The sequence below is a fragment of the Echeneis naucrates genome, chromosome 11, assembly GCF_900963305.1.
Source record: "Echeneis naucrates chromosome 11, fEcheNa1.1, whole genome shotgun sequence".
Classification (NCBI taxonomy): domain Eukaryota; kingdom Metazoa; phylum Chordata; class Actinopteri; order Carangiformes; family Echeneidae; genus Echeneis; species Echeneis naucrates.
The window spans coordinates 19,704,903-19,728,795 of record NC_042521.1 but is presented as its reverse complement, the minus strand read 5'-3'; the positions used below and the strand labels follow the sequence as shown (position 1 = coordinate 19,728,795).

The 23,893-nt window shown below is 42.4% G+C and overlaps 1 protein-coding gene across 6 annotated transcripts in view; it reads left to right on the top strand.

Annotated features, from left to right (window-relative positions):
• Positions 1 to 23,893, top strand: part of smad10a (SMAD family member 10a) — a 51,892-nt gene that overhangs the window by 11,664 nt on the left and 16,335 nt on the right. For 3 of the 6 annotated variants that reach the window (XM_029513733.1, XM_029513738.1, XM_029513735.1), the window contains 5 exons: positions 552 to 795; positions 6,665 to 6,839; positions 6,949 to 6,972; positions 21,064 to 21,276; positions 21,365 to 21,625. In XM_029513733.1, coding sequence (XP_029369593.1) covers positions 552 to 795; positions 6,665 to 6,839; positions 6,949 to 6,972; positions 21,064 to 21,276; positions 21,365 to 21,625 — 917 coding nt within the window. The remainder of the gene's footprint in view (positions 1 to 551; positions 796 to 6,664; positions 6,840 to 6,948; positions 6,973 to 21,063; positions 21,277 to 21,364; positions 21,626 to 23,893) is intronic. The other 3 variants (XM_029513737.1, XM_029513736.1, XM_029513734.1) reach the window with 2 other exon arrangements.

Below are 23,893 nucleotides of genomic sequence, written 5' to 3'. Positions count from 1 at the left end.
ACACACACAAAAAAAAAAAAAGAATAGTAATATTAAATAAATAAGTCTGCTGGACATCATGATGTATGAGCTTTAAATAATAAGGGTTTCTCTCCTTTCCCGTCTTTCTATTTTTAGCCCCCGACAGCTTTTTTTGCTTTATCTATCTTTTCGCATGGACGTCAACTCACTAATAGCGCCTGCTCGCTCAGCGCTCATGGCGCCCCCTGCTCCTGTTCTACATCAAAATTTTATGATAGAATCTTATGATATTGGGAACCCTTCTCTGGCATATTAGTCCCACAAAATGTTATATAACCTTAAGGAAATGCAGAAACTATTTAGAAACGCACAACAGCAGAAACATAAAGAAAATAAAAAATGTATTTGATTATTATTATCATTATTATTTAAATTTTTTTTACCATCATTTTGGCGCCCACCCTGATGTGGCGCCCCTATGCATCGCATACAGTTCATGCCCACTTTTTGTGCCACTGCAGACATGGTGAGGATGGGGCCGGTATGGGTTTGCTACTGTGTCTTCTAAGGTCAGTTGATCTTGTGTCCAGCAGCATCATGGCAGGGAATCCCCCGAGCAGCAGTGATGCATGCCTCAGCATTGTCCACAGCCTCATGTGCCATCGGCAGGGTGGTGAAAATGAAGGCTTCGCCAAACGAGCCATCGAAAGCTTGGTGAAGAAGCTAAAAGAAAAAAAGGATGAGCTGGACTCCCTCATCACTGCTATCACCACCAACGGCGTACATCCGAGCAAATGTGTGACCATCCAGAGGACACTGGATGGGCGGCTACAGGTTTGTCTGTCTGCCTCATTTACGCACACACACATACATATTTATTCTTACCCCTGGCAACTTTGACTTAAAGTTACTTTTATTTAACCAACAATTTATGCAACAATTATTTTTTATTTTTTATTTTTTTGGTTTTTGATGGGCAATGACACAGGCTTCTCTCAAAAGATAATAAGAGAATGTACAAGAGGCATCGTTGCGGATTTTCTTTTTTTTTCTAAAATTCTATTTACATCCAAACAGAAAGTGGCATATCCAAAATCATTCCTACTCATTGCCGTCACAGTCCGTTCCAAATAGTCCAAGCTATACTAAAGCATCTTAATTACCCTGATTCATTGGGAAAAGCTGTTGGGGACTTTATGTATGGCACATGAGGGAATAATAATGCCCACAACACCTAAAACTATCCAAGGCAGGCAGTTAATGTTGTATTCTTTGCAAATGCATTATGGCATTACACTGAGTTCTTCTACTCCCTGTTAGGCCACTAAGTGGCACTATAAGTTAGCACTGCAGGTTATCACCTTCTTTAGTGTTGGCAGAAGAACAACAGGGAAGAGAGAATGTATCGCCTGAAAAGATGGTGAATAAAGAAGCTAGCTGTTCTTGTTGATTATCTCCTACATATTTACTTAGACCAGCCAACCCTACAGTTAGGTGGTAATGCAAAATAAACTTAAATCAGAATCTTCAGCGCGATGCAGATCATTGCAATGGCTGCTTCTCCTTGTTCCCTCACAATCTGTACAATCCTCTCAACAGCATAGAAGAGATAATTCCACCTTGTAACAATAAAATAAGAATACATTATATTTGTATCGTGCTATAAATGTGAAACAGATTCAAAGTGTTGAACACATCTAAAAAGGCAAAATGTACCTTGTTTCACAAGGCCTCAGGAGCTGGAGTTTGCAGTGTTCTTCAATGATCTCCGTAGCTGGGGTGGATCTGCTGCTCTTGTTGTAGAGAACCTGGAACTTTGCAAAGATGAATGGGAGCGCTTCATGTAGACCCGGTCTTCATTTGCTGCTTTGACGTCAACTGTTGCCATCTGTTAATATCAAAAGATTGTGTTGAGAAAGTGTTCAAATTCAAATTTGTTCAAATTTACATGTCATCCCTTGGATTACCATTTTCACTCAATCAATCACCCACCAGGTTCATAAGATGACAGGCATAGCAATGGTGCTTTGGCAGTTGGTATTCCAGACCATCATCCTGCTCCAACAAGGGGCCGGCTTCAACGGCTTCTATCACAATCCCCTCTTCCCCATCCTCTTCTTCTTATTAATAAAATCATAAATTAATTTGCATTCAAGGGGTGCTTTTCAAAATATCCAAGAACTTGACAATAGTTATGTCATCTCTACAAACCAATATGCAACACTCACTTGATTCATCTGGCTCTACCCCAAGTGGTTCTGCGTTGTTTTCTTCTTCGGTGACACCATACACTTGGAAGGCTTTCAGAAAATTGGACCCACTGTCTGTAGTTGTACGTAGAATCTTGTCTCTGATTTTGAATTCCAGACAGACAGGCAGATAAGAGAAAATGAATATAGATTGGTTATTAATCCCACAGGAAATTTAAGTTCACAGTAGCCAGGGAAAATGCACATGAACATGAGTGCAGACATTTGAAATTAAGAATCCAGATATTGAAAGTTAAAGGCAAAGTATTAAAATGAATGAATGAATGCAGATGTGACTGCAAGCCTAAACATTTAAACTGGATTGGACTCAAGTAAAATACTACTAAACCTACCAATAGCCTACATACCTGTATGGATCTTAGTCAAAGCATCTGCAAGTGCAGTGAAGTTGTGTGGTACTTTCAGTTGCTTGCATGCTAGTGCAGCAGAGCACCGCTGCAGACTTGTAGGCTGTATCCAGTGGGCTGTGACACTGATGAAGCCCTTTCTGTTTCCTGTCCAGCAATCAGTGGTGGTCCCAATGGACTCCACATCATGCATCACTGCCTTGAGATTCTTTTTCATCTCTGTAGTTGCTTTGTTGATTCTGTTCTTCGTGGTGTTGCGAACCATGACAGATTCATTGGGTTGGAGGTATTTCACTAGATGTTGAAAAACCTGGCTCCTCTGCGACACTCTGAGGCTGCAGGCCATTAACTACAAAATCAACAAGACACTCATCCACACATTTTCGTGTCACACGAGGCATATCCCACAGTTTCAGCAACTTGGGTGCTGCTTGGTCTTTCAGATCATCATCTTGCTTCCTTTTCTGAATAGCTAGCTTGGTGTACCTCTCCAGGTGTCTCTTGTGCTTTCTCTAGATGGACAAACGTAGGACAGCCATTATAAGTCAAATGATACAAATGTGAGTCAGGGGCAGCATTGCCTTCAGCCTACCTTCAGCCTACAATGTTAGCATTGTCATAGCCAGGGGTGCACATAACAATTTCTATCTGGTTCTCAAGGAGCACCAGAGGTTGTTTCTTCGTGGTGCTCATTTTTTTCATGACTGAGTCATGGTTTGGATATTTTTTCTGATCAACTAAGATTCAATACAAAATGGGCAATTGAATAAAACCTACAAATTAACATCTGACTTCATGAAATGAAAAAGAAAAATAACATTACTGCTGTTTATCTTGTTGGAATTTTAACAGTGGCACTATAGCCTACCTAAATCATTTCCCTAGCCAATGTTTGTATCTGTAAGAACAAGAACATGAAGACATGTTATTCTAGACACTCATAGCATAACTCTGTCTGTGCTGTAAAATGTTTGGTACTCAAATGAGCACTAACACACTTGGATGTGGTGCTCCCTTATTCTTTCCAGCGCTCATCAGCATAGTCTGATAACGGTAGCTAAGCAAACTTAGCCTTCTGTTCATGCAAGTGCTTATCTTTGAGCACTCTAACGTTCGTGCAAGCTCACTAGCTAATGCAGTAGTAGTAGTAGTAGTAGTAGTAGTAGTAGTAGTAACACATAGCTAGTGCTAATTACTTACCTTTATGTGTTTCCTGAGGGTTGATGGGCTGCTCTTGAATGCCAATACTTCCCGAAGTATTGGTTTGCACAAGATGGAATGCATTTGCCAAGAGTTGTTTTTAGCACAACCAAACTCAAAAAGCTCTTTTAAATGCGACCATGGGTGCTGCTCCTCTGGCTGTGTCCCAGAGTCCTCCTCAGGAGCGGGATCCTCAACGTTGTCCATTTTAATGTGCAGCTGCTCTAGCGTTAGTGATGTGAAAGGTGTGGGTGGAATGACCTGCTCCAACGCACACAGACTACCGTGTCTCCCCCCTGCCTCTTTCAAAACCCAAAACAGTTTACATGCATTGGTGTTGCGTTAAACAAAAAACAAAAAACAGTAACAAAGTATTTGTGCTTCATTTCTTGCCATCTCTGACAATAATCCAAGACACACAGCAAAAGTGGTAAAGAAATGGTTAGCAGACAAAAACATTTTGGAGTGGCCCAAGTTCTGACTTGAAAATCTGTGGATGGAGCTAAAGATCACGATGATGGCAAGGAGGCCCTCCAACCTGAAAGAGTTGGAGCTCATTGCAAAAGAAGGCTAGGAAAAAATAGCAGTGGAGACATGCAAAAAGCTGGTCAGTGATAATAGCTGCAATAGCCAATAAAGGCTTTTCTATTGATTATTCAGCAGGAGATATAAAAAGTAAGTAAATGTGTTTGTGATTTATTTTTTGTTGTAACACTGCTAAATATTATGCAGTTGGAAAGCCGGTTTATGTTCCTTTTTAAATGGGGCCATATTTGTAAGGAACATACATTTGTGAGATGAACAGAAGGGCTGAGTATGTTGGTTACGCCCATGAGTTGTTTGGTGGATTGGATCATTGAAGTTTGAATAAACAGGACATATTGGAAATTTAACAATTATTCAGCTCAGCTCAGCTCAGCTCAGCTCAGCTCTTCTGCTCATCCCACAAATGGATGTTCCTTACAAATGCAGTACCATTTCAAAGGTAAATAAACAGGCTTTCCAACAGTATAAATTTATAGCCAAGAAATATTATTACGTGTGCCCTCACAGTGCCCAGACTCACAGCAGCGTCTTCCCAAAGGCAGTCAGTGCAGGACAAAGTTGATTTTTCCTTTGTAATGTGAGTGTCAACAAGCATTAATGAAGTTATTCAGAGAAGCAATGGCCTGTTTCATTGGAAAACAAGAAGAATGAATCAACAGAAGAAAGTTCATTTATAGCTGTAAATGTTTTTACTCACTTTTTGACTCTTCCACAACATTAGACTCTCTCCTACAGTGTTTATTACAATAACACGCTTATGGTCAATAAATTATGCAAATTGATTGTTTGATTGACTTTCCTTACTGAGAAACTGGCGAAACACGCCATTGCTCGGAAGGCCATACTAAACATACTAGTAGGTTCATCAGACTCATTTATTCACTGGTTTTTTTAATCGGACAGCGTTGGTGGAGCCTGGTGGGCGTGGAAGGCTGTTGTCAGGAATGTAGTCACGTGACTGTCAAAGTGGAAAATGCAATATGGTGTTGTACATGCACTCACAATACAAAAGTGTCGTATATGAGCCTTTTGTGAAAACTGGGGGTGCTACAGTAACAATAGCTCTCTCTGCCCCCATTCTCAACCGAACCGGGCAGGGCAGATGGAGGCCCCCCCCAGAGCCTGGTTCTGCATTCCTACACAATGCTATAATTCCACATCTATCCACATTCCAACACAGCAAGTTTCATTTTAGTGGTTGAATGTTTCGCTCGATTAATTTCTGACTTCTCAGTTTTGGGTGTAAAAAGGTGAATTCAGTTTGAAATTCCTCATTCCTATTCAAAATGGTAAAACATCGAGAGCTCACTATAAAGGAGAGAGTCCGCATTAAGCCACTTTGTAATGCTGGATGGTCTCTAAGACAAATAGGGAAGGGCATAAAGTGTTCTCACTGTGTGGTCAGGTATCCTTTGAAGTCAATTGCTGAGAATGGTACTTACAAAATGTGCCAAAGAAGAGGTAGGAAACGAAAGATAACTAAAACATATGTCAAATACCTCAAGATTTTAAGTACTAGAGACAGAAGGAACCCCATTGCTGATCATCAAGCAGAGAGAATGCGTCAAGATCAGAGTCTGAGAAAGTCTCCAGAATGACCATAAGCAGACGGTTGATGGAACAAGGCTTAAAGGGATGACTAGCTGTTAAGAAGCCATTATTGAGGCCTAGAAATGCCTCAGATTTGCCAAGGAGCACAAACACTGGACTGTTGATGACTGGAAACAGGTATTCCAGATGAACGGTCAGCATCACCATGTTAATGTCTGCAGAAAAGCTGGATCTGACTATCTGATCTGATCTGATCTGAAAAAGGAATCTGGACTACTGTAACTAATGGACTGGCAAAGTCAAATTCCAGATTTGAGTCCTATTGAACACATTTGGGATTTATTAGATTCAAAGATTGATCACATAAAAGTTTAATCCAAAGCAAGTATGTGGGGACAGCTGAAATGATCTGGAACTCAATAACAAAAGAAACTGTTGAAAGGTACATACAAACAATGCCAGTGAGAATGCAAGCTGTTAGCAAGGCCAAATCAGGCTATACAAAATCTAAATTGTTTTGGTCATTATGTGTGAAAAAGCACAATTGTTTCTAATATGCCAAAAAATAACTAACATTTTTAATTTTAAACAAATTTTTGAAAGGTTTCTAAAATATTATATTATTATATATTATATTATATTATAATGTGTAGTCGTAGTCCTGAAAACATTTGCGGGAGCAGAGGGAGGTCGCTTAAACAGAGTGTTAGTGTTACGATAGATTCAATGACCATGACATACAGTGATGGAGTTATTGTGATGATGCTGTGCTCTCTCTCCTTGTATTAGGTTGCAGGCAGGAAAGGCTTCCCTCATGTCATCTATGCACGACTCTGGCGCTGGCCTGACCTCCACAAGAATGAACTCAAACATGTCAAGTTCTGCCAGTATGCCTTTGACCTGAAGTATGACAATGTATGTGTCAACCCCTACCATTATGAGAGGGTGGTGTCCCCAGGCATTGGTAGGTCAGCTTTACATACTCTTTACAACTTTCAGTGTAGTTTCACAAACTGATGTTAAATGAGCTAAGTGTAGTCTTGACCTGATGTTATCACTGTCTTCTCTCACAGTTGGCCTCAGCCTTCAAAACACAGGTGAGTTCTGTTCTTCAGCACCACATTATTACCTCATTGGGGTTCTGCTGTCATGTTTTTACATGTGTAACACACACTTTGAAAACAAATTGTGTTCCTGATACACTCCAGGTATACAGATAGTCAAGCACATTTCGCAATTAAAATCCTCTTCAATTATGATTGCTCTCCCTGGTGTTGCAGTTTGTCACAGTATATTCACGGGATCCATTCCTTTGAGTTTTACATCTCCTGACTACATGTTAAAAAGGACTCCAGAGCAATGACACAGCAACTGAGATAGAAAGGCTTTACTGTTGTTCAGGTGAAATAACTATGGCGCAAAGAAATCAAGGGAAGGCAGGTTTGATGCAACTTGTTGGGCAAATGAAGGTTGTTTTTTTTTTTACTTTCTTTTTTACTTTTGTTTACAAGATTATTTGACTACCGTAATTTCTGGACTATAGAGTGCATCATATAAGCCGCACCTGCTAAATTAAAAGAGAAAAACAGTTTTTTACACATATAGGCCGCACTTGTTTATAGGCCGCAGGTGTTGGAAATATGGGAGGAAATGGCATTATGGCAGGAATTATGTTATACAGAAAGATTTCGCCTTTTTGGCAGATCGATCAGATTTAACTTGAAAGCTGCATCATATACACTGCTTCGTGTTTTTTCCATGATAAAGGTGTGCGCATGAAGCGCAAAATAAATGACTGATCTGTAGAATTTAGTGTGGGCGCCTCTAATTTAATTCGAACAATTTCATTGGTCCACTGAGACCTGTTGGGTATTGGTCTGATGTGACATAAAATGTATTGGCGGCATGAAGCTTGTTACCCGTAAAAATCCATAAGCTGCATAGTTGTTTAAGCTGCAGGGTTCAAAGCATGTGAAAAAAGTAGCGTTTTACAATCTGTAAGTCACGGTAAGTAGGTTAAGTCATGATTAAATGTTGTATCCATAACATCAGCCCACAACATTCGAGGGGAAGGAAGTCCTGCCCTGAGGTTAGGGCAGAGCTTAGTCTTTCATTTGAAGCTGGAATAAACTGGGACAGGTGAAACACTGTCACTGTCATTGACCACGGCAGAGACGTACCTTAAGGAGGAGGCCAATAACACCTATTGTTTTTACTTTTTTTTTTTTTTTTTTTTTGGCTTTCATTTTTTTTGACAATGAACCTTAATCATCAGTCTCTCACTCGATCTTTTGTTTTGCTGCACATCAGGCACATTGCTTCACTGCTTGTGGTAAAGTAGCAAATGGCAGGAACTAAAGGATAACTCTTTTGGAGGACTTTTTTGCAACTACACTGATAATAATTATCCAGACATTCAAAATACTCAAGGACACTTTACATCATAGAGTTAAAAATTAAATTTTAAGAAACAAAAACAAAAAATTCAACAGAATATGCCAGGTTAAAAAGATGAGCTTTAGGACATGATTTGAAAATAGAAAATGAGCCAATATTTCCAATGTGTGGTGGGATGGAGTTTAAGAGACGAGGTGCAGAGTGACTGAAGGTTTTGGATCCAAGGATGGGCAGGAGGAACAGTGAGGCCAATTGAGGAAGAAGATCTGATGATGCAGGAAGGTGATTTTATGTGAAGACGTATGAATGAATGAAGCAGCAAGTTTGTGAATGACTTTAAAAGTGAAAAGCTTTAATCTTAAAATCAATACGGCAGTGATCCGGGAGCCAGTAGAGTTGCTGAAAAACAGGGGTGATGTATTTAGTAGATGGGAGAACTGGAGATGACGTGAGCAGCAAAATTCTGGACCACTTTGGTGTGCACTTGCTTCGGCGGTGGTGGTACTCACCATCGCCCACCTGGAACACTGGTGAGTGCAGGGCGCTGCATAGTTGTGGTGGCTCTCTGGGCTTGATAGCTCACATGCTCCTGCATCAAGGTGGTGGTCATGGGGAGTTGGGACCTCTGACCCGACTCTGGGCCCTGGTGATGGTCTCACTCATATCTAGGGAATGCTCACTTGCATGTGCGGTGTCACTTGCCAGCTCGTGTTGAAGCGCATCATGAAGACTTGATTAATCCTGCCTAAAAGGGGCTGAGCTGCTCATTCATTCTCTCACTATGTACACTAGCGCCTCAGCCCCCACTCCCTCAGCCGCTAACTGTGCAGGATGAGCCTGCTCTTGGTTCTGGATCCTCTGAGACCTCTAGCTGATACTCTCTTTTGGATTTGCTCTCCTGCTGTTACGTGAGGAACAGCGTCTGGACCCGAGAGCGGACACAGTAGGCTCGGAAAGTAATTAAAGCAAAATTTACTGACAAAGTAACAACGAATAACAGAAACAACCAACACTAAACAAAGTAACAAACAGGGCTGGATGTGGCGGTGGCTTAGCTCTTCCGAAGCAGAAGGAAAGTGGACAATAGAAAACAATAAGAGCACCTCCGATTAAAACAGACGATGTAAAGGTCCTGCAGGAATACAGCCTTCTCCTTTGAGGCTGTTGCCATGGAATGACCATGCATGAGGACTATATAGCTACATAGTATCAGAGATTGAGGTTGCAGCAATGGAAGGCTCAAAGACTCATAGACAAGGGTCCATGCCTGCGCATAGAAGAAATATTCCTACCAAGAGGGATGTTAAAAAATGTCCGCATTTAAAACACATTGAATTCCCTCAGATTTATGCAGGAATAGAACGTTTGATAGGAGGTAATATTTCTAAAGTGCCTAAACTGCTGGAAGTTGTGTTTAGTGTGATGGGACCATATGCCATCCGAACCATGCTGGGCTGGACTAACAATTCGCTACTTACAGGATACTGTGGAGAGACAGACTGGGAAAAGCCACAAATAACTGGCAACAAAGTTTCAGTCATTAACCTGGATGACCTTGGGCAGCAACAGTTTAGGCATGACTTCCCTGAAAGCAGCCTTGATGTAATGTCAAGAGGCTCAAAGGTCCCTGGAATTGGTTGTCAACTCTGCAAGACAGGTTGAGGGCCATTACCACATTGCATTACCTCGAAGAAACATTAACATCAGCATGCCAAATAACAAGAAAGTTGTTGAGCAACATTCACATGATTTGAAAAGAGGGTTTCAGAAGGACTCGGCGTACCATTCTGATTAAAACATATTTGTGAATGAGTGCCTGATTAAAGGCTATGCTAAGAAGGTACCCAAAGAGGAGCTTGGACTATGATGATGGGTTAGGGTAGGGGTATAACAATCCCTGATTGGGCCGTTTGTCCTCCCAAATAAGGGCTGCGTAACGGGACCAGAGCCACGCGGGACAAACAGGCAATGACGCACTCACGCCGTGATGCACCCGGTGACGCACCCAGACGGCACGGATGTCCCTATAACTCGGTGTTTACTCGGATTTTACCGTCGTTTTTGTTACTGTTGTGGAGAAGTTTGACTCTTTTTTACACCAACATGGAGAATATGGCGCTTACACCAACGGAGCTGCTGCAAATGTTGTACAGTAAGGACGAGAAGGACGGCGACGTCGACGACGGCCGCCTGCAGCCAGCTGGTCCCTTTGTTTACTCTCTGCTCCGTGTCAACAAGTAAACAATGGACATTTCGACTAAAAGTGTGTTTTTACTGCCCCAAGTTTTAATGTAATTATAAAATTTTGAATAAAAGACAGTACAGTAAATTTCATAAATTAATATTTCAAAGGTCCTGATAGTCATGTGTTTACGTCTTATAAAGCTTCAAAATAACAACATAAAACAGGCAAAAATAGGTCAAATTCGTGTGATTGGCCCCAAAAAGTTATCCGTTAAAAAAAATGTGTATATCACTGAAATCTTGCAGTGTGAATTTTAGCCAAAATGGACCATTTTGGATAGGTTTGGCACACTGGAGATCGCCAAGGGGCGCTGTTTGGTAAAAACTCTATAGTTCCTCAGTAGTTTTACCGATCAACCTAAAATTTGGTACACATGTGGACAGGGAGTCTGTGACCCATATATGTAAAATTCAAACTGTTTCATAGTGAGAATTTTGAGATATCCCTGTTTTCACAAAAAATTTCTAATCAGTTTTTTTATTTTTCAAAAAATATCGTTTTTTCAATGGCCCTATTTTTTAGGGAATGAATCAATTCAATATTTCAATGGCTCTAAAGGTACAGAGGTCTTCTTTCATTTAAGCCATCAGCCATAGTTCTGGGATTAGTACATCTGAAGTTATAAAGCTTTATTTGCAGTGATACCAAAACAGCCGAAAATTGTCAAAAAGGGCCTCTGCGCAAAGGGGATAAACTCTTCACTCTTCCCATGATAGCGACGCAAGGTCCTGCCCAAGATTTCTAAGAGGTGGGCAAGCTGAACGCCAGTGGACTTGATGCAGCGTCTCCCTGCCATTTCCTGCAAGCGACGAGCAGCAGCTAACTTAACTGCAACACCAGCAACCAACTTAAGGAACGAGGGAGGAAATCAACTACTCAGACCTGCAGCTCTGGACTTGGACAAAGCACAAGGAAAGACCGTTGCTTGTCCAAGACGTAGGTAATGTTCACTGGGCCAACCTAGCATAAAACAAGCACAGCTAAGAACAGGACTGTTAACCCTTGTTGTTGCACAATTTACTTGAGGCACTATATCTTGGGTTACCACTTATCAAATGAGCCGGGAATTTTGTGCTAACAAATAGAGAGCTATGATTGACCAAACAAATTTGGTTTAATCCAAATTTATTATGGGGCACCTCCCTGGAACCAGGCACTAAGGCCAATCAGGTCTCTATAATCACAAAAAGGGACTTTGGTTTACCTAAGGAAGAGGCAAGCAGCCCAGTAACAAAAGAGGGGAAGGCATGATTTCAAGCCCGAAGCCAAGTCAACCAGCCATTAATGCAAAACCATCCGCAATAAAGACATGTCATCTACTTAGAATGCCACTATTTTTTTGACATCAATAAACAATCGATGTTCCTATGTACCTATATGTGTCTCATGCTAGTGTGCTAGTGGCAGCCTGTTACAGCAGCTCCTGCTCACTGTGAGCTTTTTTCCTGTTTTTAGTTTGTCTTTTATTTCTTTCTTTTTAAATTTTTATGATCGGTGCACTATGGAGCCCAAAATCACTGTGTTTGCTCTGGTCTTTCTTTTGTTTCTTTCACTTTTTTCGACCATGTCTGGGGACGCTGTATGCAGCCATAGCCCTATTGTTTACAGTAGGGATCAGTCGAAGAGGGGGAGCCATGCCGGAGCTGATCACCGCGCCAGAAGGAGGAGATACAGGCCCGCCCCCATCCATCATCGTGGGGAATGTGAGATCTCTTCCCAATAAGATGGATGAGTTAGCGGTGCGCTCGTGCAGCATCAAAATGTTTAAGGAAACTTGGCTGACTTTGCTGACGCCAGACACGGTTGTGGCGCTGGACGGCTTCAAGCTGCTGCGGGCAGACAGGACAGTGCTTTCAATACTATACAGCCTACACTTCTGAGAGAAAAGATGGAGCACACTGACGTGAATCATCACCTCACACACTGGATTCTGGACTATCTCACCAACCATCCACAGTATGTGAGGACCCGGGACTGTGTGTCCAACACGGCAGCACAGGGGCCCCTCAGGGATCTGGTGTCAGTGGAACCCCACCTGGTCCTCGGCCTGCCCTGTGGTCTCCTCCCAGCTGGACATGCCGGGAACACCTCCTTTGGGAGGCGTCCCGGTGACATCCTTATCACATCCTTATCAGGTCCAAACCACCTCAACTGGCTCCTTTCCACGCAAAGGAGCAGAGGCTCCACTCTGAGTCCCTCCCCTATCTCTAAGAGAGACACCAGCCACCCTCCTGAGGAAACCCATTTCAGCCGCTTGTAACCACGGTCTCGTTCTTTCTGTCATGACCCATTGCTCATGACCATAGGTGAGGGTAGGAACAAAGACTGACCAGTAGATGGAGAGCTTTGCTTTCTGGCTCAGCTCCCTCTTCATCACAACAGTACAGTATAGCGAATGCAACACCACCCCTGCTGCTCCGATTCTCCGGCCGATCTCATGCTCCATCTTACCCTCACTCGTGAACAAGACCCAAGATGCTTAAACTCCTTCACTTGGGGTAAGGACTCATTTCCTACCCGGAGTTCGCATGCCACCGGTTTCCTGCTGAGAACCATGGCCTCCGATTTAGAGGTGCTGATCCTCATCCCAGTCGCGTCATACTCGGCTGCAAACTTGTCCAGTGAGAGCTGGAGGTCACAGACTAATGGAGCCAACAGGTCCACATCTTCCGCAAAAAGCAGTGATGCAACTCCCAGCTCCCCGAACTGCAACACCCCCGACTACGCCTCGATATCCTGTCCATGAAAATCACAAACAGGATTGGTGACAAAGCGCAGCCCTGGCGGAGGTCAACCCCCACCTGAAACAAGTCTGACTTACTGCCGAGAACTCGGACACAGCTCTCACTTTGGGAATACAGAGATTGGATGGCCCTCAACAAGGCCCCCCTCAGCCCATACTCCCGCAGCACTTCCCACAACATATCCCGAGGAACCCGGTCATACTTCTTCAAGTCCACAAAATACATGTAGACTGGATAGGCATACTCCCAGGCCCCCTCCAGGACACGTCCAAGAGTAAAGATCTGGTCCGTTGTTCCACGACCAGGACGGAATCCGCATTGCTCCTCTTCAATCAGAGGTTCGACAATCGGCCGGACTCTCCTTTCCAGCACCTTGGAGTAGACTTTCCCAGGGAGGCTGAGGAGTGTGATGCCCCGGTAATTGGCACACATCCTCTGGTCCCCCTTTTTAAACAAGGGAACCATCACCCCAGTCTGCCACTCCTTTGGTACTATTCCAGACTTCCACACAATATTGAAAAGGCGTGTCAACCACGACAGCCCCTCAACACCCAGAGCCTTCAACATTTCTGGACGGACTGCATCAACCCTGCCACTGTGGAGTTGTTCGACCACCTCAGTGACCTCCTCCTGGGAGATCGACACTGATCCTCCATCATCCTCCAGCTCTGCCTCCACCCCAGAGGATGGGCAAGTTGGATTCAGGAGTTCCTCAAAGTGCTCTTTCCAGCTGCCAACAACCTCCTCAGTCGAGGTCAACAGTGAACCATCCTTGCCATAAATGGATGTTCCTCCAATTTCCCCTCCTGAGATGCCAAACGGTTTGTCCAGAAACACCTTGGTGCCTCCCGAAAGTCCTTCTCCATGCGTTCTCTGAACTCCTCCCACACCCGCTGCTTTGCCTCCCTCACCACTGAGGCTGCAGCTCTTCGGGCCTGTTGGTACCTTGCAACTGCCTCGGGAGTCCCCCAGGCTAGCATGTCCCGGAAGGCCTCCATCTTCAGTCGGACGGCTTCCCTGACCACCGGTGTCCACCACAGTGTCCGAGGGTTACCACTCCTTGAGGCACCTAAAACCTTAAGGCCACAGCTCCCTGCGGCAGCTTTGGCAATAGAAGTTTTGAACATCGTCCACTCAGGTTCAATGTCCTGAACTTCCACAGGGATGCTAGAAAAGCTCTGCTGGAGGTGGGAGTTCAAGGTTCGGCGGACCGAGGCCTCCTCAAGATGTTCCCAGTTCACCCGCACTACACGTTTGGGCTTGCCAGGTCTGTCCCGAGTCTTCCCCAGCCACCTAACCCAACTCACCACCAGGTGGTGATCAGTTGACAGCTCTGCCCCTCTCTTCACCCAAGTGTCCAATACATACGGCCTCAGATCAGATGACACAATCACAAAATCGATCATTGACCTTTGGCCTAGGGTGCTCTGGTACCAAGTACACTTATGAGCATCCTTATGCGTGAACATGGTGTTGTGGACATTCCGTGACTAGCACAGAAGTCCAACAACAATCCACAGCTCGGGTTCAGATCAGGAAGGCCATTCCTCCCGTTCATGCCCCTCCAGGTGTCTCCATCATTGCTCACGTGCGCGTTGAAGCCCCCAATAGGACTATGGAGTCCCCTACCGGAGCCCCATACAGGACCCGATCCAGGGTCTCCAAGAAGGCCGAATACTCCGAACTGCTGTTTGGTGCATATGCACAAACAACAGTCAGAGTTTTCCCTCCTACAACCCTGAGGCGTAGGGAGGCGACCCTCTCGTCTACCGGGGAGAACTCCAGCATAGTGGCGCGCAGCCGGGGGCTTGTGAGTATCCCCACACCCGCCCGGCGCCTCACCCCATGACCAACTCCAGAGTAGAATAGAGTCCAACCCCTCTCCACGAGTAGGGATCCAGAACCCCGGCTGTGCGTAGAAAGTAAGCCCCACTAGATCCTACTGGTAGCGCTCCACCTCCCGCACAAGCTCTGTCTCCTTCCCCCCCAGCGAGGTGACATTCCATGTCCCCAGAGTCAGCCTCTGTCACCCAGGTCTTGGTCGCAAGGCCACCTGCCTTCACTGCCACCCGACTGGCAGCGCCCCCGACACCATCGGTCATCCCCGCAGGTGGTGGGCCCACGAGGTGAAGAGAGTGCCTGACAGGGGTTAGGATTAGGAGAACCTACCTGTGCATAATAGATGCGTAGTCTGACTGACCTTTAAATTAGCTTTAGCACAGAGGCGAAAGATGACAAAACGTCCGATTAACTGGACATGATGGATGAAATTGAATCGTGGTTTATTTTTGGGCACATCTTCAGCTTTAAATGAGGCCAAGCTTGGGAATTTATTCCATGTTTTAGTAGGGTTTTGATTGAAGAATGTTCGTATTCCATGGCAATAGAAAACAACCTCTGACTTTTTTTGTTTTTTGTGAGCAGGTTTGTTGAAAACTTTATTGGGAAATAAACAAAATTTTTGTTATTAGTTCTTGTTTCTATGACAGTATACGATTTTTTTGGTGGTGAAAGAAACGGTGTTAAGATGATACACACGTTTACACTCCCTTTGGTGTTGATGTGACGTCGCTTGTTGGCTTGCCGTCATCTTCTATTGGTCAAGACATTCTCAGTAACTATGATAAAACTGAAGCTGAAAGTGTGTTAAAAACGTCTTTGTTGAAATTTTCATTAAACTCTGCCTACTTTCATTGTATAACGGTTGCATTTCATATGTTAATTAGTTTGGGATACCGGCGTCACAACCACTAGGGGGACTGAGTGAACAGGTTAATCCCCCTGCTGACTCCTCTATAAACTCCTCCCAAATCAGCTGTAAGCAGTTTACAGACTTTTATCTAAACAAAATTGACAGCATTAGGTCAAATATTTCACACCCTATCAAAATTTATTCAGTGGCTATTGAGAGCCCTCGTATTTTTAAGACTTTTTACCCAGTGTCCTTACCCTGCTTATAATTACAAGCATGAAATCCACTAGCTGGGAGCTTGATGTAATTCCAGTAAAACTCATGAAACAATCATTTGATGTATTTTGATTTGATGTATTTTGTCCCAACATACTCGTTTTTAGCATGCCATAGATCAGCCACTCCTCACAAAGTCTTTTTTAGCCAAGATTTTAGAAGAGATTGTTTTTAAAGTAAAATAATATGTTTGAAAAATTGAACACCACAGCACAGAGACAAATCTCTTAAGGGTGACTAATGACCTCCTCTGTGCTGCGTATGCCGGTAAATCCTCCATCCTGTTTCTCCTAGACCTCACAACCACCTTCGACAATGTGGACCATTCAATTCTCCTCGATCACTTATCACGCTGGGTCAGCATTTCCGGTTCTGCTCTTGATTGGTTTCATTCTTACATCTCTAACAGGCAATTCACTGTATCCATTGGTAGCACCTCATCCACACCTGCAAATATTACACGTGGGGTTCCACAGGGTTCAGTTTTAGGTGCCACACACTTCTTTTCTGTGTGTACATGTTCCTGTTGGTAAAAATTATCCAAACCCATAACATCTCCTTCCACTGTTATGCGGATGACACACAGATCTACCTCCCCCTCAACCCCCAAAGTCAAACCGATGTCACTCAGTGACAAAACTGTTCTCAAGACATGAAAGACTGGTTAGCTCAAAATTTCCTTTAGTTAAATGAGGACAGAAGAAAGAAGTCTTACTCTTTGGTCCTCCACATCATACCACTGCTACTGCGTAGAGCCTCAGTCACCTTTCCACCTACATCAGACCGCATGCAAAGAACCTGGGTGTTTTATTTGACAGTGATTTAAGTTTTAACAAGCATGCAAACTCAGTTGTCAGGTCCAACTTCTTTCAGCTCAAAAACATGCAAAAAAATTTCCTATCACTTTCTGACCTAGAAAAAAATATTCATGCATTTATAACATCCAGACTGGACAACTGCAACTGCCTCTACTCAGGAATTTTTCAGACAACCATCTGATTACCATTAAAAAGATCAAAGAAACCAGACCACATCACTGCTATCCTTGCATCATTACACTGGCTCCCCGCTCACTTCAGGATACATTTAAAAATGCTTCTGTTTGTTTACGTCTCTTCATGGTCTTGCCCCTTCATACATCTCAGAACCTCTCACCCCTTGCAACCAGACCCCTCAGATCCTCAAACTGTGGCATGTTGGCTGTGCCACCTTCACAGAAGAAAAGGGTGGGGAACAGGGCCTTTTCTGTAGCAGCCCCTCGGCTCTGGAATATGCTGGCAGAAGCCGTTAGGAAGGCTGACTCTGTAGAGGTTTTTACCTTAAGATCCATTTGTGCTCTCTGGCTTTTAATTGAGTTTGAGCCGTTTTATTTTCCATCTGATTCCCTGAGTTTAATACATTTTATTTTCCTTTTACTAAAATTATGTTGGCTGGTATGTTGCATGTCTTTATTATTATACTGTATGTGTATATGAGATGTTTATCTGTGAAGCACTTTGGTGCAAATACTGTTTGCTTTTAAGATGTTATATAAATAAAATAAAATTTAAAACTTAAACTAAGGCACCCCTGGGGAGCCCCCGTGCTGCTAAGAGCTGTGCTGGAGACGACAGAATTGAATTTCACTTGTTGTGACTGGTTTGAGAGGAAGGCGTGGTACCATTTGATCAAAAAATTATTTTTAAGAAGCATATGTGGCTGGATTGTATTAAAAGCTGAACTAAATTCGATAAAAAGCATCCTGGAAAACGAGCCAGATATTCCATATGTTCCAATGTTTGAGTTTGACAGTTTCTTTTCTGCACGCTCCTTGTGCTGCAGCCGTGTTGTTTTCAATTGCTGGTGGAGGTCTTTTTGTGCAACTCTGACACCTGCCTTAACTCCTAGTTTGAAGGCTAGTTTCTTCTTGCTGATACACTCTCTTATACCCATTGTAAACAAGGCTTGTTGTGAGGATACTTTTAACAGTCCTGCGGGGTATAATTGAGTCCACTCAGAAGAATATGTAGGCAAATATTGAGTCAGTTGCAGTATTTATGCCTGCGTTCTCAAAGAAGGTGTCTGTGCACAGGAGGCAGCCTTTCAGCTCCTCCTTCTTATCACAGGACTACACCTTTACAGAGCGGAGTTCTGGTTTACACAATTTAAAAAGGGTCCAGTATATAAGGAGCAGTTGAATGACATTGTGATCAGAATTACCGAGGGGGGTCTCTGATGTTTCCATAGCATTTATCAAGCATGCATTTCTCTCCTAGCTTTTAAATGTGAATGTGAAAGTGTGAAAGCCATCAGATTACACACAGAGTACTCTTTGTTTGCTTCAACTTTTGCGCATAGATCGTTGATTTTGTTCCTCAGGGTGGGATCACAGAGCACTCCAGACACACTCTCTCACGCCGCCTCTCATGCTTTGCTTCCTGGCCTTCCCATTTTGTTCGTGGCATTGAAGCAACTCCCTCAGCACCTCTTTTAGCAGGGCTGGTGAGGGTGGCAGTCAGCAGTCCCGGAAGCCCAGCAGACTTGTCCTGCTGTACGCCTGCTGTTCCCAGCTAGCGGGCCTGTCGGCTGGACACCAGACAAACTGGCTGGATAAAATGCTAGCATCAGCAGTCCCATCCTTGTCTGTCTACCCTTCCCTGCATATACAGACTGATATATATTTTAAGAAAAAATTTTTTAGAAAATGTACAATAAAAAGTATTTTTGTAATATACTAGTATTATTTAAAATTGCCTTTAATTTAACTTTAAATTCAACAGTTTATTCATATATTCATCTTCTATTGCTTATCTGTTTACGGACCTTGGAGGTCCCACTCTCACATTGGCTGAGGGCAGGGTACACCATGGACAGGTTGCCAGTCTATTGCAGGGCCATCAAACAGAGACAGACAAAGTCAAACATCCATTCACACTCACCCTCAGATCTACAGGCAATTTAGAGTTGCCAACTAACCTAGACATGCATGCCTTTGGACAATGGGAGGAAACTAGAGTAACTGGAGGAAGAAGCTGGCTGTTCCAATAGGCGTGTGCCAAAAAAAATCGATTCATAGAAGAATTGCAATTCTCTTTTACTATGATTCAAAATCAATTTAAAATGTCCCAAAATTGATTTAAAAAAATAAAACAAATCTTTTGTACACGGGTCCTCTTGATGTCAACACGCAGCTGGTTCTGAAAGATATGCATGCGTTGTAAGCACCGTAATTTTGTGCCTTTCCTTGTTGAAGGCAAAGATTTGGGTTCATTTTGGTTTTTGCCGAATGTCCAGGAAGACGAGATTGACAGGACTTTTTTTTTATAGCTAGCTACTTAGAGTTGCAGTTGTGGCCCACACACATTGGAAATTATGTATGTGTATGTAAATATGTGATATTGCTTTTATTCAACAGTTGCAACAATTCCATCTAAGCACGGATAAATGTTTAAAACTGTGAAAAAGACACTTTAATGTCTCCATTTGTCATTCTGTCTTACAAAGCAGACTGGAGTAGATCATTAGGATCATGAGGATCCTTTGTACACCTACAGATAGAAGCAGAGATCATTATGAATCAAATCATTTTGAATCAAAAATGTAGTTTTTTAATGAAATTGTAGCCCCAGAAATCAGAATTGAATCGAATCGTAAGAGAGTAAACGATTCCCACCTCTAGTATCTAAGCATATTAATTGAAAGTTGAATGGAAGGTAAAAATGTGGGAGAAAAGCTGCACAAGCAACAGGGATAAACACAGCCTTGAGAGGATTGTGAAACAAAGCCCATTCAGCAATTTCAGGGGGACTCACAAAGAGTGGACTACAGTTGGGGTTAGTGCTTAATTGTCATATTCCTTGTGTCAAGCCACTCTTGGACCAGAGACAACATCAGAGGTGTCCTATCTGGGCTTAGGACAAAAAGGACTAGTGGTCCAAAGTCCAAAGTAAATTGGACCTAAGTAATATTCTAATTTGCTGAGATGCAGAATTTTGGGTTTTCATTTGCTGTAAATTAGAATGATCAAAATTAAAAGAAATATACACCTAAACTATATCAGTCTGGGTTAAATGAATCTATAATGATATATGAGTTTAACTTTTTGAATTGAATTACTGAAACAAATTTTGATATTTAAATTCATTGAGATGACCTTGTACGTCTGTGTATGCCTTTTTTAAAAAAAATTAGTAAATTTAAAACATTATCAAAATTCCCATGGAAGGTTTCTTAAACATTTCAGCAGCAACCACAAGGATAGGTTTTGAAGAGTTCTTTTTACTTTACAACTAAAACTTTTCTATTGTCTTTGTGAATAAAAAGTGAAACAATTGTTGTTGTTCTTTGGTGTTTTTGTTGTTGTTGTTGAGCTCTTCCACAGTTTTATTCACAACTTCTATGATTTCTGTGTAATGTTCTTCTTCTATGGCTTCTAGTGGCTTTTGTTATATTTAAAGAATGAATGTGCAATGCATGGTGGGAAGGACAAACTTTGCTGTGAAAAAAAATGTACAGAATAGATTGAAATAAATTAAAGTGAATCTAGAATTGGTAAGACTAGCTTTAATAGCCTTAATTCTAAATAATTGATAATTGTGTTTTGATTCCAGGTTATGGTTAGTGTTTTGCTCAATACAAGTGGTATTTTAAGTTATTTGGTTCGGACTTTCTGTTGGTGTCACACACTAGGCACTTGCTGTCACAGAATCTTGGCTTTCGGTCCTATAATTCCATCTTCATTTTATAAGTATGTTTTATGTGTATTGCTAAACACATTTTGTGCTGTTTAAATTGAAACTGTATGTCCTTCTAAATGCCTGACATATTCCTGACCTGACCTCATGTTTCACTGCAGCAACACCAAGTGGCCTCATCAAAGAGGAATACATCCATGACTGTATACAGATGGATCTTCCCCCTGGCATGCCTCTGACTGACCATCAAGCGTCCCTAAAACTCCCTCCTCCAGACCATTATGGCCAGCCACTTCCCTCCCGACAGCTCTCCTCTGAACCCCATGGACCCCTACCTGTCAGCAGATACCCTAACCTCTCTGTCTCACCTAAAGGTTAGCTCCTTAAGTTTATTATTCATTTGTAAAAATGTCAGCATTTTGGGCAGGCAGTAGGTCTGATGTGTCCCTTTGTTACTTTCAGTATCCACTTCTGGCTCCATGCTGCCACTGCATGGCACTCACACTGATGGCCTACTCCAAACCACTACTCCACAGGCTCAAGTCATCACCCCAGGACCAAGATCACCGACCCCAACTCAACAACAGGCAGCGCAGCAACCTTCACAGCCCCCCCACGCACAGCAGCCCACCCTACCTCCTGCTCACTCGCATGGACAGAATGGATACAGCAGCAATAAACACTCTCAAAACCATGCTGTCTTCCATAGTGAGTTCACTCACAGTGAGTATACGCAGTCAGTGTACCAGTGTTGGGCACATTACTTATAGGCCTATAGCAGCATAGCTAAAGAGTAGATGGTCTTTAACTTTTCAACTATAAGCTTTGTATATAAGCTCTGCTTCTCTACAGAAAAGTTTTAAGCCTGGTCTTGAAAATTGCTAAGGAGTCCACCCCTCAGACCGATTCTGGGTTTGGGTTGGAAAATATGATCTCTTTTCCTAGTTCCTGTTAATATTCGTGCAGCAGCATTCTGAATCAACTGAAGGCCTTTCAGAGATTTGTTTGGACATCCAGATAGTAATGAGTTACAGTAGTCCAGCCTAGAAGTTACAAATTCATGGACTAGTTTTTCTGCATCATCTTGAGAGAGGATGTTTCTCATTTTCCTAACGTTTCTCAGGTGGAAGAAAGCTGCCCTACTGACTTGTTTTATGTGAGGGACAAAGGACATGCTCTGGTCAAAAGTTACTTCAAGGTTTCTTACAGTGGAGCTGGAAACCAAAGTAATGCCGTCCAGACTGATTAAATGATTAGATAACGTTTCTCTGAGGTGCTTAGGGCTGTGTACAATAACTTCCGTTTTGTCAGAGTCAAGGAGTAAAAAATTTTGGGTTATCCAGACTTTTATGTCTTCAAGACATAGTTGCTGCCCTATTTTCCAGGACGACACTCCTCTGACTCTGACCTGGTCCCTAGATGCCTGACGTGATGCCACTTTCAAGGCCATGCTCTCACAAGGAATTAACGTTGTATTAACTCCAATAGGATTGCCCCCCACCCTGTGGTTGCGCTCATCACCAGGCTGTGCTGTGAAGGTGGAGAAATGTGGCGGTGGTGTATTTGCCCTCTCTCACTGATCATAATAGGTCTGGTTCAGTCTAATTAATCCTTTATTGGAAGTTAACTAATTATACTTTGCTTTTAGAATAGCTAATTTCTGTTGTTTTTCTCTATTATCAGCAGTAATTCAAAATTCAAGTTCCTTTATATCCCTTTCCAGCTCCAATATCTCTAGATATTGTTTATTTTATTTATTTCTTGTGTATCCCATCATTTGACCCCTAATAAAGGCTTTGAAAGCCTCCCATCTTACAGAGGCAAATGTTTCTGTTGTGTTCAACTGAAAATTGTCATCAATATTTTGCCCAACGTAGTCAAGGAATTTGGGATTATGTAAACACTGTGGCTTTAAGTGCAAAAGAGTTTTTCCTTTGACAGCAGTTGTATCTGAGTAATTATGCAGAAGCAAACCATGATCAGAAATGAGAATAGTCTTGTATACACAACTAGAAAATTTTGAAGCAAGCGATTTGGACATGAGAAAGTAATCTATGTGACTCTATGCGTATGCATAGCAGAATGACATGTACTCTTTCTTTGTGGCAAATATCTATTAGGTTAAGCGCCTACATAAATTGATGGATTATTTTCCTGCTTCTTGCATGGGTTAGCTCTATGCCTGAAGAGTGATCAAGTTTTGGATCAAAGGTGCAGTTAAAATCACCCCCAATTATTATGGCACCCTACAGAGAAAAAATTTATAAAAATACATTATTATACAAATTTGGATTGTCATTATTAGGGCCTTATAAATTCACACGAGTCAAGTCTTGGTTTATTAATGAAGGTTTTATAATAATAAATCTGCCCACTGGATCCAAAACAGTCTTTTGAATACAAAGTAGAACAGACTTATGAACAAGCACTGCAATCCCCCGGCATATGATGAAAAAGATCATGTGATTACTTGACCTGGCCATCTTTTTTTGTTTTTGTTTTTTTACGACCTGCTTTACTAGAAAGCATTAAGTAAAACTGAAAAATGTGTTTCTTGTAAGAAAACTATTTTTGGATGATATTGCTTGAGCCTATTCACAACTTTTTAACTAATTTTCTTAGGCCGCTAACATTCCAGGAAATTATCTGAAGGTCTAAATTTCTATTAATTTATTAATACTGTGATTAACGTTTTGCCTTTCCTGTGAAAAAATGCATCTTAAATTTCAACAAAAACTTTCTTTTTCAACTCATAACAGCATAAAACTCTTAACCCTCCTCACTTGTAGTGACTTGGTTAAGGTCACTGATCCTTTAAAACACACGTTTCAAACTCAAGGCCTGTGTGCCACATCCAGCCCAGGATACAATCATATCTGGCCCACAAGATTGTTTCAATTGTTGAATTTTTAATGGCCCAGCTTTATGAGACACCCATAACACTCATACGACAAATCCCATAATGCAGATCAACATCTGCCTGCAAGAATC